Source organism: Dryobates pubescens, chromosome 21 (genome assembly GCF_014839835.1).
Source record: "Dryobates pubescens isolate bDryPub1 chromosome 21, bDryPub1.pri, whole genome shotgun sequence".
NCBI classification, from domain to species: Eukaryota; Metazoa; Chordata; class Aves; order Piciformes; family Picidae; genus Dryobates; species Dryobates pubescens.
Window position 1 is genome coordinate 16,281,287 of NC_071632.1, and position 20,895 is coordinate 16,302,181.

The window sequence follows — 20,895 nt, forward strand, 5'->3', positions numbered from 1 at the left end:
TCACATTTCTCATGTCAGCCTGAGATATCTTTCTGTAAGTTGTGTCCATTTGGTTAACACAATCAGGTTGTAAGCTGCAGCGAGCCTAGAAAGCACTGGATTACTTTTTCAGCTACAGTGAAATGCCATGAAAGGCTGTGAAAACAGCAGTAAAATAGAGTGGTATCTCCAGCATGTGCTAAACAAACACTACACTTCAATTTGATCCCAAGCATAGAAATTCCTCTATAATCACCCATTTTAGGATGACTGGTTGTGATTTAAGCATCCCTGATTCCTTGTGGTATACACTGAATCTAACAGCTTTCCCGGTTGCTTACTTACATTCAGATGTCATCACCTTCTTACTCAAACACCAAAGAGAACATAGCAGAGAATACAGGCTGAAAATGTAAGGGGTCAGCTTGCACCAAATGCACCATGAATTCAAACTGAGTTTCACAACCAAGCTGAAAACTACAAAGAATATAAACCGACGAAACATTTCCACTTGTTATGCACCAGTGAGAGATCTCTGCTAAAACAGAAAGTCCTACAGAATGAAAATTAGCATTCCTACCTGAAATCTAATGCTGTTGTTTGCATTAGGAAAAAGTCAGTGGTGATTATCTACTCAAAGAACGAAGTAAAGGAGCTGAAATTGAGACAAACCATAACAGCACCATTGGCTGTTACGTATCTTACAACTTCTTTTCATTCCAATTTTTGATAGCCTACTGATCCATCAGTTGACATGGTGAACACATCCAGTAGTATGGGAAGGATTATGTTATGGACCAGAAATCAAATCTACTAAGCCATTCATCAGGATCCTTCCTGCAATAAATTGAAGCTATTCTCTCCAATTGGAAGTTATAGAATAGGCTTTGTGCAAAATGATTCTGCAAGTTATAAATTTGATCTTCTGGCACAAAGATGTCAAGTCAAACATGGCATATTTCTATTCTGGACTTCATTATGATGGATAATTGTTAATTAGCAGACTGAATACTAGAGGCTTTTTAAGTGATCATTGCCAAATTACATATAATATGTGCAAGCAAAGGTTAGTCCAAATCAATACTACGCATAATTGGTGTTTCACAAGGTCTCATTTTCCCTTACAGAGGAAAAGTGCAGAATTGGATGGGAGAAAAGTTGCAAGCATAAAATACAAAGAAAGATTGGAAATTCTTTAAGATTTTTCTTTTTCCTTTTGTTTTTTTTTTTTTTTAAACAGCTGTGCCAGAATCCATAATTCTAGCGTTAAGGAAGGTAAATTTGCCCAGAACCTCATTCTGGATCAGTGACTAACTGACAACATCTATAATACCTAGAAAAACTGGAGTAGTAATTGCTGTGGATTTTATACAGCACAGCAATCTGCTTAGAGAAACTAAGGGCACCAAGGAATGGCCCTTGGCAAGCAAGAACTAAGAGTCTTTGAAGCATAAGGCATCAATGAGATGTTAGCAGGGGTTCAAGCTTATTAATAGGTGGTAATAGTAAATAAATATGTTAATAATATCTAATAATGATGCAGAAGGCAAAAACTATTCAGTCAAGGGAATGGTGAACTACACTTCCCCTGTCCTCTTGTGACAGGGACAGGGTCGTGCTCTAGCAGCTGTCTGGGCCATGGTTATGAGACCTCCTAGACTCTGAAGAGAAATACTTAGAGTAAGTTTAGGGATATTTTGTTAATTGAAGTAATCCACATTACTAGGAAGCTGTGGATGTTTTTTGCCTTGGAAGGTGTGTTTTTGAATGACTGGACTGATCAGGCTCGGCTGGATGAGCAGCAAATGTGCAGGATCTATCCTGCTTGAAGTCTAAGACAAAGAATTCCGTGTAAGCTATTTAACCAAGAAATGTGACCCCCACAGCTCCTACGCTTTTACTCTGTTCTCCTGTTGGCCTTCATGGTACAGTCAATGACTGGAAATGGAAATATAAGGTCTATTAAAGAAGTGGCTTCAGCCACTTACGTGACAGGGTACCATTTGTTAATGCTTGGGCTTGGCTTTTGCCCTGGGGAAAATAAAGATTGCTTGATTACACTCACGCAAGACAATAGATCTGGTTCCCAGATTCACGTTTGTGATATTATCTGCTCGAGTACTTGCCAATACAGGCTCCTTTCTGCCTGGGATATTGACTGCCTGCTCAGCCAATTGGCCTCTGTGTTTCAGTTTGATGTGAAAGGTCTTTATTGACAGAAAACAAATTGGTCCCTAATGCAGGAACTTCACCGCTGTTTAGCGGGGACTGGAGCTATTGCCTCCTGCCTGCGCTTGCCAAAGATTGAGCTGTTGGAGTTCCTGACACTATCAACACAAGGTGATAAGTTGGGGGCTTTTTTTGGAATTAAAATGCTACTTGCATTGCAACCTTCCACTCCTGCAATTTTACACTCCTTGTCTGACCTTATTTCTGTTCCTGATGTGTCCTTCAAATTCACTCCTCTGTGGTCATTGTCCTTGGAGCTGTAATGCAACTTCTTGCATACTTACATTTTGCTTGACTGCTACCAAGGGCATGTAGCTCCTATATAATGCACATACCTGTGACCTCTTGTCTTCACCAGCTGGTGTAGAAGAAAGTAAGCATAAGACAGACCAAGCCTCCAAAGCTGGAGGCAGTATTTACATAAACATTTTTTTTTTTCTAAGACTCTCAATTTTCAGATTTTTGTCCAGGCCATACCTGGGCAAAATGAATATTTATTTATTTATCTATCAGCTGTGCTGATGTTACTGTACCTAATGAACATTGTTGGGCTCTAGATATGTGGCAGCATGTGCTGCAGTGTACATATAATCTGTTCCACAAGCAAGTGTCTCTGCAAAATTCTATGCTGTGTTCTCAGTAACCATAATAATACCTTGGCTGATATCACATGTTTATCTTTGCATAAAATTATTGTAAGTAGAAGCTTTCCCTTATTTTTTCTCTTGCTAGAATATCTGTAGTCTATTTTTCCCCCCTCTCTCCCTGGACAACCACTGGGGATTTGTCTTCTTCCCCTATTTTTTTTCTCCCCCCTGAAATTCGATAATATAAACCAATGATTCTAAGATGCTAGTTCTCTGTGTTGGACATGAACACAGCAGATGAAGGATTTCCATCATCAAAACATCCCATGATTATCACAGGAGCATGTGGAGCCTTTGAGTTATCACTACCAGGTCTCCCATGTGCACGGTAGGAAAAAAAAAAAGCAGGCAACTCAGGAAAAGGATTTTGTTTTAGTAATGTTCACACAGAGCTGAGCATTTGGGTCAGTTTTGTCTTCCTGAGAGATGTGTACTATGTCAGAATATAATGATTCTGTGGCCATGCTAAAAAAAAAAACCCAAGCCAAACCCAACTGCTGCAGCATGATTTCAGAACTAGAGCTAGGGGAGATCAGATATTGCCCTTCCATTGGAAGGTCCTGCAGGTCATCCTGCTTCCATTCCTAGAGGGATAACACATTACAATAAACAAATTAAAAGAGATAAAATTATTTTTCCATGTTCTCTTTCAGGAGATGGAAAAAAAGCAGGAAAAAAAAATCAGTTTTGATGCAGTTCAAAATTAAATTGCATCTGCATACAGTGCCACAGAGTCTCATGGGACATGTTGCCTAAGTGCTCAGCAGCAAAGTTCTCCATCAATGTAGATTTTTCCCAGGTGTGCTTCAGTCTCCCGTTTCCCTTCCTTTCTAAGGTACCACTACACTCAGTTTCTTCCACTGCCTCTTTAATAGACATAAAAAGGCCCTTCATAACCTTTTAATCCTGAGTAATCATGACAGACTCTCCAGTGCAGTTCACATTCTGGGATGCCAGCAAAGTCATTTTCATAGCTCACATAACAATAACAAGAAAAAAGAAACAGAACAGAAATCCAAGTGCATTTCTCTTTGTGCAAACAAATTCAGTGGGAAGATTTACAGCAGCTTAATCAAATCAAATGGTTTCAGACTTCCATCCATCTGTGTTTAAAACCCATACAACATACACAAGGAGGGAAAGCAATGGAAAGGATATGAATGTACCAAAATTTTAATTGCTGCTCTTCTGACTGGGTGGAAAGGACTAAGTATATACAAGGCAGGAGTGGCACTAAATCGAAAGATTGTCTTCCCTTTGTTCAGTACTATAAATGTCTGGAAAATAAAATAGAAAATGAGAACATTCAGGGTTTGCATTTATGCTCAGCTTCTCCCAGCCTACATCCCCACTGGGAAATACTTCCATACTTCTTCTCCACTCCCTCCCAAGACCCCCACATTCCTTGTCCTTGCTGAAAAGTTTTGTCCAAGACCCCCCCAGCAGAGACGTTGCCTGCCCTGTCGCAATACCACAACAATATCTTCTTCCTTTGCTCCTTATCGGGTCCTGTTCTGTCACCTCCACCTGAGGGCTGGGAAGAGAGAACCACCTTTAAAAGGAAAAACTGTCTGGGAGACTAAAATATAATGGAGGGATTTTTATGATGTTCTTCTTTCCAGGCTCTGGGAACCTTACTATGTTGTTACTCCTCTGTTCTCCACCTCGAGCATTTAGTCGCTGCTGATGTTTTCAGTATCACCGAGTAAAAAGCTGCATGAGACAGCTCCACAGCAGGATCTGACCCTGGCATTAAGGTAGTGTCATTGTACTTAGGTGAATATGGGCAGAGGAAAGCGATATTCTGAGTTATATTAATCCAAAGCAAAGGTAAATTGGGTGCTGGCCAATTCAAAGAGCAATTGGATGCCCAATTTACAGAGCTCTGAAAATGCCCCATCACACACAGAGGAACTAATATGAACTCAGAGACAGAATCAGGACACCCAATAAAGAGACTCTAAGCAACTCACCCACCTTGAGTCTAAGACCTTCATAACACTAAAATTACAAATCCATATCCTGCTGCTTGTGCCCAGGGATAGCAGGCAAATTAAAAGGTAAATTAATTCTGGCCTTTCCAGGTAAGCAATCTACTTGTCTTTATCTATTTAACTTTTCTTATGTAGTTCTTGCACCTCTGCTATACTTTTAATAGAAGTAGCATTGTTGTATTAATTAAATGTTTACAGGAAATAGCATAGCCCAAAATCAGGAACATCAGGAACTGAAAGCACTGGAAGCTGCCTAAAGATGCATTGTGCTTCCAAGCCTTATTTTGCCACCCATTTTGTGAAATCTTTCAAAAGGGGAACCAAACTGTAGTAAGCCACCAGCCCAGCTCTGCTGTCAACAGCCTTTTGAGAGACGCTGTTTGCATTGTTGTGGCTTTAGTCCAGCCTACACGTGATTCCTCATCAGGTGATGCTTTGCTTTGGGACAAAGTTTACCCTTTTGCAATGTGACAGCATTGCACATGCTACTCACATCTCCCTTCAGTGTTATTTTGGTCATCATAAATGGAGTTGGAACTATCCCTCAGCAGGAAAAGAATTGCTGCTCTCTGGGAATGGTTGTGAGGTGTCTCTTACTCTTGAGCAGAGGGCCAGCACAAGACTCAAGTCACCCTGAAGCCCTTAACATCAAGGGGCTTAAGTGATAAACAGACCTGTGAAGAGTCGGGACTCATGCAGGAGGCAAGATAGGGTAGATAAAAGCCTCTGGCTTAATTTAACTCAGCTACTGCTCTGCTCTTTTCAGACACTATATATTCATACTCACAGTTATCTGAAAACACCCAAGTTTTAATTATGCTTTTTATCCCTCTCTGCTCTCCTTTTAGACATTTCTGGGAAGCCCTGCTCATGCTGAAACTCTGATCCTTAATCCAGGAAAAAGCCCACTATTTTTACTAGCTGTAGAAAGATAAAAACCAGAGCCCTTGAAACAGTGACAGTGTTCAGTGCTTTAGCAAAAGCAAAGAGGCACTGTGGCTGCCTGGCGCTCACCTTACGATCATTGTAGAAAGGGTCAATGTCCTCCAATGGCTCCCCAATGAGCTCTGGAGAAACAGTCCCATAGATATCAGGCAGCTTCTTGCAAGCTTGCAAATCAAACTGAGGCTGAGGTTTCTCTTCTTCACCCAGCTGCTCTCTGTATTCCTGCTTTGCATTCCTTGCAAGTTTCTCCGCAATCCGTTTCTCAATAGCAGCCAAGGATTCAGGCGTGAACCGGTGGAAGCTGTTAGTACCCGGTGGTAACAAGAAGTCAGCCATCTTTTCATCCTGCTTTGTCTTTACTGGTCTTTACTCCTAGTAGTGGAAACAGCTGAAACAAAAAGGAGCAAAGGTTAGCATCAGGAGCAAAGCAAGAAGGACAAAGCCATCAGAATGACAAAAATAACCCAAATAACTCATAGGCTATCTATTGCCAGGAAACCTTCATCTATTTGTACGTAGTCAGAAGAACATCAAGGAAAACCAAAATGACTGAGACTGTAATTCCAATTAGGAACCACTTGTGGTCAGAGCTAAAAAGACTTTGTAGACAGATGTGGAGTATTCTTTTCACTCACTTGGGATCTTAAATCCAAACGAAGGAGTAACTTAGATTCATAGAAGCTTAAGTTTCATTGAAAGCCACAGGGATTTGGATTCCTAACTCATTTTTGAAAATGCATCCCTGGGAGTGGATGAATAATGTGCCTAAGATGACTGCAGGGCAGATTTAAATCAGACCATCTCCGGCCACATGATGCAACCTCTAAAAATGCCCCAGCTGTTCTCTTCCAAATTTAAAGAGTGAGAGGTCAAGTTCAGATTCTTGAATCGCACAGAAATTCTTCATAATCTCTTAGGCTTCTGCAACATAAGTTTTACTTTCCTTTGGGATAGGAAATAAAATGCTCAAGGTATTAACCAAGATTTTTGAGCCTTTTCTTTCCCATACCCTACAGTCTGAAGGAAGCTGGAAGCCCAAATGGACTTGGCAAAGTCCATGGACCTTCATGAGAGCACTCCAAGCCTCTGAGTTGCTGCATAGTCTCTGCTGCCAGTTCATCCCATTTGAAATCCAAGCTCCTTCCACCCAATACTGCTTTGAACATCTAACCCAAATCTGTGAGCTTTGGACATCTTGGGTTGATGCTGCTTTACCATCAAAACTTCCAGTCCCTGCCTGAATGAAAACAAGTGAGAATTGCCACGTCTCTTCAACTTGCACAAATAAAGCCAAGCGTGAAAAACACAGCAGAACAAAAAGCCTTCTTGTATCTGCACTAAACAACATGGATAGCTGTGAAAATTAATGTAAACCTACTGTTTGAAAAGAGATGAAGCTTATCACTGCTTTAGTAGCCTGCAGAATACCATCCAAGTTCACTGAAGCCATATTTTGCAGTGTTAATAGTGACTTTAGTGGCACGTTTTCCCCCACAAGAGAAACCCTTGCTACACAACAATTAAAACTCATTGTATAGAAGAAACACAGCCCCTGTTTTTTTACTACCATTCATACTAAATCAGAACACAAGCTGGTGACAAACAAAATAGTGGATTGTGAGGTGGGCTACCCTACTGCATTCATTGAAGAGTGCAGGATACAATTCATTGTTCAGCTACAATTGTTGTTTTCTGCTTTCAGATGGTATTTGTCTGTTTACAGTGGATAGTTCCAGATAGTTTGCTTCTATTAGGCTCTGTGATGACAGCATTTTTGTTAGCAAACAAGACTTTAACTGGACTCTGCATGACAAATAGCATATTTATTGACTCAATTTATTTAAGTACTCTTTCAAATAACTACTGTTTTTCCTATTCTGACTTCGTTTTAAAATGAATTCATTAAATTGTCATTGATCACAGCCTATCATATAGGAATGATTTACTGCAGCTTGTACATTATACTCTGAATTACTGCTTCTTTGAACAAGCAGGGCTAAACTGAATTAGCCTTCCTGGAGTTTGGGTATTCTGATGCTCTTCTTTATTTAGATTTATTATCTTTATTCCTTTTCCTTCTCCCACTACATCACTGTTTTATCCCCCTCCTCCTGAAAACCAGGAAATTAGAAGCTTTCCCACAGAGTTTTCTTATGCTCAGTGCTTTGTGACTAAGCACCAGTGCAAGCAAATAGAATTCCTTTTTTTATAAGTGACATCAGTACAGGTAGCCAGAGAATTCTCAGAGGGTTTTTTTTGTCCTTCCAATTTTTGTTTCTTCACAGTGAAACTTGTCTCAGTGCTCAAGGAGGCAACAAAAATCACTGGCTGATCAGTACTTCTGAAGAGGCACAGACTAGGACTCTAAATCAGAGCAAGATCATCGCAGGCTGTTAGTTGAGGTCTAAATAATCATGAGTGCTGTGAAGACAGCGAATGGGGAATGCTTGCTCACTTTTTTCTCATAATACAAGAATGGAGAAACTTTACATGAAAACAGAGAGCAGCAGGTTTAAAACAACCACTGGATCCACTTTCCACATGGAGCAGAGTTATCCTGTGAATCTTACTGGCTTTAAATGGCAAGGATTCACAAAGCCATAAGATAAATCCAAGGGCAAACCATTCATTAATGGCTTTAAACACAAAGATGCAGTTTTTGTGTCTGAGAAACTTTGTCTGCATGCAAGAGACTATCTATGTTTGCCTGGTTTTTACACCCTTCCTAGGCTATCAGTATGGAGAAATCCATCATCTGATCTTATGTGTTTTTATCCCTACATAGCACCAGTGCCAACACAAGCCAGCTTACGCTGCCCTGGGCAAGGGCTCAATCTGTCTACCAGCACTGTGGCTGGCTTGAGCTTGTGCAGATGCAGAAGCACACAGAGAATCAAAGTTAATACCCCAGTACATATGCAGAAGCTTGTGACCCACATCAAACCAACTATCTGCTTCCAGTGCCTCTGAGCATGGGTAGGGTTTCTTCCTCCAACCTATGCAGAAATTTCTTGTGCTAGAAAAATGGTGGTAGCCAACTCTGCACCACCTTCTTCATATGGCTGAGCTGGAGACAGAGCCACGTAGCTTGAGGGTTGTGAAGTACTGTAGTGAGACGACAAGAGAATGTGTGGAACATCTTGATTAAGTGCTGCAGTTTTCATGAGTGTTTGATCATAAAAACTGAATCTTGACTAGAATGTTCAGCCTCCTTCTCAGACTTCCTTAAAGTCTTCTGAAAGAAGCCATTCAGGCCACAGAGCTGGTCAAAACTTTTACAAGGAAAAAAAATAATAATAATTGTAAGGGATGCTAAGGGAGATAAAATAGCCATTAAAAAAAAACCCCAAAACACCACCACCAAAACTAATCAAAATGAGAAGTCATAGTTATTTTAATTTATTTTTTTTTCAAGGGAATTATTTGTGCTTAAAGCTCTTTCTTATTAGAAAATTGAATCAATGTCAAGCTGGTCAAAACCAGATAATTTCCATTTTATCTGCAAATTCCAGAAAGATAGCTGCCTAGGAACAACTGGGAAAATGCTACACAAACTTCATTAAATCTTCTTATTTATTTTTCCTCAAAAAAAAAAAATTCATACATTTTCCAGCATCCCTACAACTGATAAACATTGACATCTTTTGTCTTCCTATTGTATGTAAGTTAAAGTTCCAAATGTTAATATAAATATATATATATAGAGAGAGAGAGTCCAATTCTTTTCCAATTTCATATGCTTTCAGGAAATGGACAAGATAATTTCATGGGTCCTTGCTGTGTCTAACATCTTTTAATCTATGCATTGCAAACATTTTGACAAATAGCCAGGGTTAGCCCAGATGATTTCTAAAAGGCTAAGAAAGAAAGCACCACAACTTAAAAAGAGAAATCATCAATCACTGAATCAAAGAGCTGCAATGCCATTTCTTAAGAGATAATAGCTTTAGTGACTCACGTTCTCACAATATGAGCCTGGATTTTTCCATTCCTCTCAGGCATATTTTTGAAGTGCAAGGCTTCAAACACATTGTTTCCCTGATATCGCCATGCACAGAACGAACATTTCCCTCTCGCTTTGTCTTTCTTAAACTCAGTTAACATCGGTTCTTGCTGATAAAAATGTGCTGGTTATGTAAACAAAATGTGCATAAGAAAATAAAGCTCCAAGATGCATATTTTTCTGTGGCGTGGCAAGAAGTGAGAACATTGCAAACAACTAAGATATTACTCATGCCTGTATTAATTCAGAATGATAAATGCCTTTTCCTGGGACAGTTTTAGCCTTGCTGTCATGGGCTTCAGCCCCTGCAGCTCAGAAGACCTTTCAGGTTCTCAGAACATCACTCTCATGCCCAGCAAGCTTTCCCTTGACTACCTGTGCATGGGTGACCAACACCACAAAAGGCTACTTTGGGCAAGAGGTAAATACAGGGAAAACAGGTCCTGCTTACCTCCATCTAACTGTCCTTCTGCTCTTGTGTGAACTCAAACCGCCACCCTAGTGCCTACTAACTCCTTATAAGGGCTCAAGATGCTGCCACGAGCCAGCAGGGAGGTCCCATGCCTCTCCCCCAGAAGCAAAAGGGAAGCAGAGGCTGAGGTCCTTGATGTGCACCACACCTTGCTGGACATTGACTTCAAAGAAGTCAGGACTTCTTGCAGAGCCATCTCCTCCTTACATGATGAGATAGCGTTCCTTGCCTGCTGTGTTATCAAGGAGATGTATGCATATATTTCTGGCAATGATAACAAAGGAAGCAAACTTTAAGATCAACAATGTAATAGTGGCACTGGCTAAAGTTTAGATACCATCAGACATGCTCATGACAAGTACAACTGCATTCATCTAACCCTACTGATTTGCAATGATGTCACTCATCAGCTACAATTGACCATGGGCTGGCAGATGGATGGTAGCCCATGGTATCAGGTATGATCCCACTCTGATTTTGCTGGACTTTTAACAGTCAAGAATCTTAATTCTCTTTTTAAGAAATGTTTATGACTAAATACAGACTTTGCATTCCCAACTGTTGCAGTAGCAAAAAGAGTCTAGAGGATGGGTTTCTTTTCAATCTTTGAGATCACACAGAACACAGTCATCCTTTTACCCCTCCTCTGGCATTTTCCTTTGACCTGCAGAGCACTGCAAAACATGAGAATAATAGACTAGAGAAATAAAGAACAATATGACAACACATCTAAGTTGATGTCACTGGCTTAGAGTCACATATGTGTAAACTTAAACATACACCCATTTATTCCAAACAGGAAGTAATGGCTTCATGGAGAGCTACTTTTAAACAAGAACAAATAAAAACCATCTACATAAAGATCAAGAGGCTAAAGTAGTCTAGGTGGCTTAGACACTCCATAATTTTACTGACAGTCAACAGACAACCTTTTGAGACTTAATTCAACTTGTATTTATACTGCATTTCACATTCCACAGTTAGGAGGTGGCAGGGGACACTCTCTTTTAACTGCAAAATTTCAGTTGCTGTTAATACTCACTCTGAGGGTCTGTGTTCTCACATCAAAACATGGGGGAAGTGAATAATCCAACCCTGGATATTTTACACAGCACACTTATTACTTCAGCTTAAACTGATACCTGGGTTTGTTTCTTTTTTTCCAACATGCATCATTTTGTCCAGACCATAAACAATTAATTCTTTTTGGTAGGACACGTTCCTAACATATAATCAGCCACTTCTCCAGCTGGCATAAACCAGCACAGCTTTACCCATCCTAAAGAAGTCACAGAAATTGGGGAAGTGATCTGTCAGGACCAGGAATATTCAGACAGAAATGTTTTCTTTAAAGATATCACCTTCCCAGCAGAGCATGCACACCAGAGAGTGTGTAATTGAGGCTTTAAAATAACCATAGGGTCATAGAATGGTTGGAGTTGGAAGGCATCTTTAAAGATCATCTAGTCCAACATCTCTGAATAGATCAGGCAGCCAAGAGCCCTGTTCAGACTGACCTCAAGAGTTTCTCTGGGCAATCTGTTTCAGTGTTTCCTGACCTTCACTGTAAAAAACTTCTCTCTTGTATCTAGTCTAACTCTCCCCTCTTTTAGTTTAAAATCATCACCCCCACTTTTGTCACAAGAGGCCCTGCTGATAATACTGTCCCGATCTTTTGTATAGCCCCCCCTTGGCCTAGAGGGTAACCAAACTTGCAGGGAGCTGCAAAACCCTGGGGTTTTTGCAACACATGAAGGCAATTTGCCAACTTTTTTTATCTTGTTGGGTGAGCTCAGAGACAAAGGTGCAAAAAAGGGATGCTGGAGACACCAGTGCCTGCCAAGGACCACACAGATCCCTGTGGCTAGCCCACAGGGGAAAAGGTTTGTATTCCACAAAGATCTGATGGAAAGAGCTGCAATGTTTAGATCTCGAATGAGGTCTCCTACGAAAAGCACAGGACTGAAATGAGCCCCAGACAGACACAGGAGGAGCTGCGAGACAGAGTTGTTCTTGCTGCCCGTATCACGAAGCAAACCTGCAGGTTGATATGCAATTGCATAACACAGATTTCCTAAAACAAGCCCTGTTTGTTCACATGCATGCTGACCAGGGGGCAGACATAAACAAATAAGAGAACTCATTGCATTTACATCACTGGGATAAAAAAAACCCACAACACAAAACGTCCAACCCAAAATCTCAGAGTCACCAACCCAGGAGCTTTTCATCACAACCAGCTCTGCCTTTGCTGTATCTTCCTTTAAATCCAGTTTAATGAGTTTTGCTGGCATCTTGCTCATCAGAATCACAGCATTCTGACATTACCAATGACTTACTGATAAGATAGTGTCTTCAAAAAGCTAACATGTGCTAAAAGGAAATGAATTCAGAAGATTTCATCCTGATATTATAACAGTATTTGGGGATGACAAATGTTATGCTAAGAATTAAATGCTGGCACTAAGTCTTCTCTTCTGATAAAACATATATTTTTAGTGAGCTAAAAATATTCTGCTTTCTTTGCAGGTGTTTTTATTTCAAATTAAGCTGCAACCAAATGACATAAATAAGCAAGAGGGAAGCAGCACATTACAGTTACCAATGTGTCTCTCTATATTTTGCTGAAAATTATAACTCTCTGCACTCAACAGGTTTTCCAGCCTCAGAGTTATTTTACTACAAACTACTCGAGCTTCAGATGCTGAGAAAGACTTCTTCACTACTCTGAACCAACAGCACTTGCAAAGAGCTCGCAAGAAAGAGGAATGTTTTCAGCTCAGGATGCAGTCTGTAGCTTTTCTGAACAAGCAATAAGAATTATACCTAGAGGAAAATTCCATGTTGTGCCAAGTATCATATATACTGCTCACACCATTAGGTGCTCTGAATGCTCACATGAATAAAATATCAAATCTGCTCCATTTTGTTCATAGTGTTTTGTAAAGACATTCTAACAGTTATAGGAAGTTGTAAAATGGCTATTAAAATGTATTCTGAAGCCATTATGGGACAATTATGCTGCTGAAGAAAGCAAGTTTTATGCTGGCCACCAAAAACTTGGCTATATGTTTCCAGAGAAGAAGGAACCCTGGCTGGAAAGCTGGCTGATGTATTAGCACAAATTTATAGGTGAGGCATCACTGACTCCCCCCATCTAACTTAAGGAGACACATTCCATTAGGAGGGAAGACCAACAGACTTATAAAAGTCATCACCAGAACTGGCATTTTTACATTAAAAATGATGGATGAAACTATCAGCAAAGCCAGGGCCTCTTTCACAATTTTAGCACTGAAATAAAAGACAAACATGACATAACGGAACTTCACTTTCCATAGTGAATGGAGCAAGAAAGTTTTACTCTCAGATGACAAACAAAAAGAGGCTGAGGTCAAGAAAACACTGAATGTCAAAGGCTGGGAGAGACAGACCCAAATCATAGACAGTTAAGCTGTGAGAGGTGGCAGGTCCCCCACCCACATCCCTCAGATATGAGGTGAGACAGCAGGTCCTGCCAAGTCTGCAGTATCTGCACATATCTCCACATCTGCAGTATCTCCAAGATCACTATCCTTCACTGAACTCCACTCTATCCATATACCAGTAGTACACCTAGCTTCCCACTCTTCTCCTCCTCTAGCCCTTTCCCATTCATTAGCCAAGACAATGACCTCATCCTCCCACCTACTCAATTTCAAGTGAACAGAGCCTTTCCACAAACCTCTGCCTGTGCGCAAGGATAACCCTCAGGTGACATTCACACCAATCCTGTGTGATTTTGGCACTGCTGCTTTATTCTCCTCTTTGTCCCATGCAATGCTTTTTTGTCTATCTTGGTAGGTTCCCCTGGACAAGGATGGGGGGGGGTGGATTTTGTCTGTGATTTTGAATGGTGTTTGGTGCTAACAGAACCCCAGCCACTGGTAGGAGATAAGAAGGACATTGAGACTCTTGAATGTGTCCAGAGAAGGGCAACAAGGCTGGGGAGACGCCTCGAGCACAAGCCCTAAGAGGAGAGGCTGAGGGAGCTGGGGTTGTTTAGCCTGGAGAAGAGGAGGCTCAGGGGAGACCTTATTGCTCTCTACAAATACCTGGAGGGAGGTTGTAACCAGGTGGGGGTTGGTCTTTTCTCCCAGACAACCAGCACCAGAACAAGAGGACACAGTCTCAAGCCACACCAGGGGAGGCTTAGACTCAAAGTGAGGAGAAAGTTCTTCACAGAGTTGTTAGCCATTGGAATGTGCTGCCCAGGGAGGTGGCGGAGTCACCATCCTTGGAGATGTTCAAGAAGGGATTGGACATGGCACTTGGTGCCATGGTTTAGTCATGAGGTCTGTGGTGACAGGTTGGACTTGATGATCTTTGAGGTCTTTTCCAACCTTATTGATTCTATGATTCTATGAATCTAAGTGCACTGGCAAAATTATCTCATGCAGGACAAACTGAACAGGGACCCTATCAGGGAGCAGCTGGCTGCTTCTTGCTGGACTACACTGAAGATTTGATTCATTATTTAGTGCACTGTACATTTGACAATACCATTTGGATAAAGCAAGTGGATCTTCCACTCTGATGGAAGAGATTTCCCCCACACACACTCACCCCCCGCCCCGAGAGACAGAGAGAGATTATTGCTGTTGAAAAAGGAGGGATATTCTGCCTGGTTGCGACTGAAAACCGCCTGGGTTTGGTTGCCAAGTTTCGGAATCAGAGTTCAGAGCTTACATGGGCTCTGGAGGTGCAATCCTCAGCTCACGTCAATCAAGGGGAATATTTTGTGTGACTGCAACCGGCTGTGGGTCAGACCCCCGGCATCGGAGAGCCAGAATTATTTCATCTCTGTCATTCCTTTCAAATACATTTACTTCAGCCACTTGGCATAGCTTCACGGGAGCGATGCAATGGATGCTGGTGCCGACTGACAGTGATTTGATTTGAATTACATAATGCTCTAAACCATTATGTAAATGAGGCGGACAGAGCCACAGAGGCAGAGAAGCCAGGGATTTTTCATTCTTGTGGTGGCTTTTTTAATACCTAGTTGCACCAATGCTAGCACTCAGATTACCTTCTTCTACACACTACAGCTTGCTGGTAGGTCAGCTGAATTGGATTTCATTTCTCCTGCTACTAACTGAAACTTCAAAGTGCAACTGGGTAAATGATGGGGAGCATCTAAAGAGTGGGTGACTTTAAAGGTATATGAGTGAGTCACATGAGCAGGAGTGGTTTTGGCTATGTCCCACTGATGTCAATGAGACTCACAGTTCTGAGAACCCTGTGGCTCTTGTGAATATTCTTCCTCCACTCCTCTGTAAAATGTCCTCATCTTTTTACATGGAAGAGTCTTTCAGAATAAATAACACATTGCACCAACAATTATTTTCCAAAAGTCATGACATTTTCTGTTAATTAGCAATAATATAGTCATCCAAATAAAACTGCTGGGGACATTGCACTTACTAACAAGCTACATCCAAATATGCATTTATGTGTCAATGGTGCATGCCTGAGTGGTTGGTAATACTCAATTGAGCCTGAGGCACAATGCACAGGAAGCACACAATAGTGGCCTAGTATTGCAAACCCTGTTGTGGCTTCTTGCTTAATTTAGCTTATGGGACCAAACAGTCAATGAGTATGCCAGAAAATAATACATCAAGTGGCCTGTGAAAGAGAACATCTGATGATGGTATCAATGCAGGACATTTTCTAAATGGAAAATGCACTAGCTCCATAATTTGGGAATTTGTTTGCACTTCCTGAAAGAAAAAATAAAGTATTCCAGAAAATAACTTTATTATTATTCTTAATGGTAATGGTAAACAGTAATTGCACTGAGAGACCATCCAATATTTGGACCCTACAGCCTTCCTACAGTCAGGGTTCTTTCTATGCTAGAGATCCACAATGATACAAATATTGGATGCAAAGTAAGAGGCCCCAAATACCATTATAGCTATGAGATGGAATAGCACCTACTTTGATGGGGTTCTAAAATGATACAGAAATGACTGTACTACTTGAACATCCATAAGGATTTTTTTATTACCCTTTGCAAGGCAATGTCAATTAAAATTTTCACAAGAAAATGAAAGCTTCTGTTGAGATCTCTTGATTTTTAATCTGCCAGGTCCAGGGCTAATCATTTAAGTACTGCCTTCTCCTCTGTACGTTCACCTGCAGTATAGTTCCTCAGCTTAGACAGGATAAATAATGTACTCTTGAATTTTTTGGCTAATACATTATGTATTGGATATGCAGCTCTTGTGAAATAGCCTCATACACAGGACAGAATGAATCAAGTAAAATCTAGCTTCTCTGATGCATGGGAACAGAACAGCCAAACCGAAGGAATGTAGGATGTTAGACATTCAGACAGAAGTAGACACGGTTAGGACATGAGTCATCTCTCCTGTTTTGCATGTCTACTTCAGTGAGATAAACTATGCTTTAGACCCCAGCAAAGGTCCTGATGATTCAATTTGTTTATTAGGACACCTAAATTTAGATGCTGATGTGTACACCTGTAGATACCTGTGAGCAGAGTGTCTACGCTTGCATGACTGCTTTCCTCCGACACAGCAAGAGCATCTGGACTGAAATCTGACCCCTCAAAATTCAGACCTTTATGGAATATGATGCAAAGTGTGTGACCTTTACCTCTGCTTGTTTCCTCTCTGAAAAATGGGACCCCTAAAAGCATGGTGGTAAAGGAATGGAGCTTGGGGATATTCCACTCTAGCAGGTGGCAAACTTTAACACTTCTGCAAGAGCTCTCCCGTGCCCACAATTCCTTTACAACATGAGATATAGACCTTCCACTTCAACAAATGGCATACATTTAACTTGTCAGTGACAACCACATTGCTCCCACCCTCTCCAAGGGGCTAATAACCATCTTTGAAATAGAATGGCTGTATATCAGGTATCCTCAACCTACTAGCCATCCATGGTGGGTTAATCAACCTGAGGAGGGAGGAGTTAGAGTGCAGCTTGATGGGCACCTGGCAGCCAGAAAAGGTTGATCCACCACACACAGTTAGTGGAAACTGTGCTTCTCACTTGATCACCAAGTAAACTGCAAAGTGAAAGATGATGCCCTCGAAGAAATGGTCACAGCAGACCAGGCTGCAGCTTTGTACTGTAGCCTTGGGCTTCAGCACATCTTCTTCTACTTCCCCTCTCCACCCCCTCAAAGGGATGGAGCTGGCAAAGAGGGTTGTGCAAAATGTTGTCACAAAACACACAAGAGTCTGTAAGCCAGCCCTTAGGTCCAAACAAGAACAAGTAGCTTGAAAGATCAGAGCATTAAAAGCATTACTGATCTGCACAGCTCTTACATTTTATAATATTCCCAGATGAATCCAAATTAAATTGAAGATTCACATCAAGAATGTAATGGGAAATCCCACTTCACATGCTTAACATTTACTCTGACAGTGACTAACAAGAATAAGACAGTCCAGGACAGAGTTCTGCTGATTTATCTTAACTCCCTTCTCCTTACACACTCAAAGCAGAAACACATCTCAAAGCCTGGTCTTTTCATATTTATGATTTAGGTATGGCCTGAGAGCACAGACATCTCAGCCTCCATTTTACCCAATGCACCCTGTATGATCTCAAGAACTGGTATTTTAACTGATGGCTGGTACAGGTAGGCAGCAGAGATACAGACCCTGGTCTTCCAAGTCTTCTTGACATGTCTAGTGATGCCACCAGCTCTGGCCATCTCACATTTCACTCATCACTCCCTTCTCCCTGTCCTGACAAACATAATCTGGGTTCATCATTCCAATATTGCCTCCCAACACAGAGCCAGGACTCTTAACCATGCTGACTATGCTGCTTCTGCTTATTCGTTGAGGCCCCTTCCCTGGGGATACGCAAGGTGAGGCTCAATGAGGCCCTGGGCAGCCTGACCTAGCTGGGGATGTCCCTGCTGACTGCGGGGAGGTCAGACTGGATCACCTTTGGAGGTCCCTTCCAGCCTGGAGCATTCTATGATTCTATGATTCTCACATCTCTGCCTTCATTTGGAGTCTCTGGCTTAAACTAACATTACTAGAGATCAAACAGAAACGCTTTACTGCGCATGTCTAAAAATAGAATTGTAATCATCCATGCTTCCGCTACTTTACAACTAAATTTATCATGAGATTATTCTTCCGTGAGGTTTAGCACACGAGCAGTCTTATGTTTTAAAGTTTAATCATTTCACAGTTATTTATGAGCAGGAAAAAAAAAAAAATCTTATGGATTAATTTCATGAAGAAGCACAACCAGCTTGGGGAGCTGATCTTCCCTTGGTGCAAATGGTCAGAGGAAGCCTGCAGCCCAGCGAGATAATTTGGGTGGGCTTTTTAAGATCGGTTGCTGTGTTCACAGAGAACATGTAGCTGAGCACCCAGAAGGTAAGCTGTAAGGGTTATCATTCTGTTCCAGAAAAACCTTCCAAGGAACAGTTAAGTCTGAATAAGGAGAGAGATGAAAAAAACAAACCCAAACCAAAACAAAAACCCCAACCAATCAACCAACCAACCAACCAACCAACCAAAACCCCCACATCCATTTCTCTGGGGATTTTTATTAGTTTAGTTTCTACATTAGTCAGTTCTCTGAGTGCAATTGATTTTGTAGTTTCCTCTGTAGTTTCCAATTAATCATCCTCCCTCTTTGTGAGGATGTTTTACACACACAAAAAAACCCAAAACAGGAGACAGGAAAACATTTTAAAACAGGGAAATGTGCTTATAAACCCGCAGCACTGGTATGGGTAGGCAGAAGTGCTGGGTCTGTATGAAGCCATCCTTTCTCCTGGAAGGGGGAGCAGCAGCCTTGCCTGCAGGATGGGAACAGCTGACTGCAAATTTCCTATTGAAACTCGCTTTCTATAGAAAAAAAAAAAAAAGCTTTTCCAATAAGAGAAGCATTTTATTAAAGAGCATTTACTTTGAAATACAAATTTCTCTGCACGACAAAGAAGCCTCCAAACTGTAAAGGGAGCAGATTTCTCAGAGAAAATGACAAATTTTCATGCAGAGTCTAGTTGAGAGGCGTCCCTGCCCACGGCAGGGAGGCTGGAGTAGATGATCTCTAAGGTACCTTCCAACCCACACCAGAAATCACCCTTTAGCACATCCCTTTGCTGGTCCTCCCACTGTCTTGACACCCCTGTGTTTGTGATTTTAAAGAATACGAAGGAATCAGGAACTTTACAGAGTTATTTGGATTCCAGCATCATTCTTAGTTATTTTTTTAATTGCTTGGGTTTGACTAGACTAATGACATCTCTTCGAGCCACAAAGCAATAATGCCTATTCCAAACCAGGAAACCACACTTCTCTTCTAAAAATCACCATCAGAATCCCTTGCAAGCGCAAAACTCCGACCGAGGACAAGGCTCTTTTCGGAGCTTTGAATGAGTACCAGTGGGATGATTACAACAATAAATAAAAGATGAGCAAGCTGCCACTTAAGCTACGGATTTCCCACTGCAACAGCTTCAAAATTTTCTTGAAACACAACAAATTTTGAAAAAATAAAGAAAGAGAGGGGGGAAAAAAAGGAGGCAGACGATAAGGCTCTGTCTAACTGCTAGCATGAAAACATCAAGCACTTTGATTCAGATTAATAAATAATGATGGCGTGTTATCCAGGAAACAGTGCAATGCCAAGTCTGTTTGATCTCAGACCAACTGTTGGGTAAAAGTATTCTGAAATGCTCTCTTGGGCAAACAGGCTAGCTGCAGCTCATCTCTGGGACTTTGATTATTTAAATAGGGCTTTTATTAAAAGAAGGAATTTCATCCTAGAATAAATTTTCAACAGTATCACCTTCCTAAGGGCAAAATCCTGTACTCGGCACTGGTTAGGCCAAACCTTGAGAACTGTGTCCAGTTCTGGGACCCTCAGTTTAAGAAGGACATTGAGACACTTGAACGTGTCCAGAGAAGGGCAACGAGGCTGGGGAGAGGCCTTGAGCACAGCCCTGTGAGGAGAGGCTGAGGGAGCTGGGATTGTTTAGCCTGGAGAAAAGAGGAGGCTCAGGGGAGACTTTAATGCTGTCTCCAACTACCTGAAGGGTGGTTGTAGCCAGGAGGGGGTTGGTCTCTTCTGCCAGGCAACCAGCACCAGAACAAGAGGACACAGTCTCAAGCTGTGCCAGGGGAAGTTTAGGCTGGAGGTGAGGAGAAAGTTCTTCGCTGAAAGAGTTGTTAGGCATTGGAATGGGCTGCCCAGGGAGGTGGTGGAGTCACCATCCCTGGAGGTGTTCAAGAGGGGACTGGACGTGGCACTTGGTGCCACGGTTTAGTCATGAGGTCTGTGGTGACAGGTTGGACTTGATGATCTTTGAGGTCTCTTCCAACCTTGGTGATTCTGTGATTCTGTGATTTAGGAGGCTGCGGTCATAGGAGCAGGGGAGCTTGGAGCATCCTCTGTTTTTTACCTCCTACAATGAGATGGAAGCAATGTGAATGGAACAAAAGAGGGAGGCTTGTGAGCCCTGTTTCTTTCATTTTAGTGCAGTCCCAGAAAAGCCAGGGAACTGTCTTCCAATTGTCCCTCCACAACCCACACCAAGAGCTGTGACCCCCCAGGAGTCTCTATTCCTCCTTG

At 41.6% G+C, this 20,895-nt stretch overlaps 1 protein-coding gene across 1 annotated transcript in view; it reads right to left on the reverse strand.

Moving 5' to 3' along the window:
- The window catches only part of LOC104297844 (sodium channel protein type 5 subunit alpha), a 222,074-nt gene that overhangs the window by 170,693 nt on the left and 30,486 nt on the right, over positions 1-20,895 (reverse strand). Inside the window, exons 3-4 of the mRNA XM_054171205.1 lie at positions 5,864-6,182; positions 4,012-4,132 (exon numbers count right to left, since the gene is read on the reverse strand). Of these exons, the coding sequence (XP_054027180.1) occupies positions 4,012-4,132; positions 5,864-6,130 (388 nt within the window). The 5' untranslated portion in view covers positions 6,131-6,182. The remainder of the gene's footprint in view (positions 1-4,011; positions 4,133-5,863; positions 6,183-20,895) is intronic.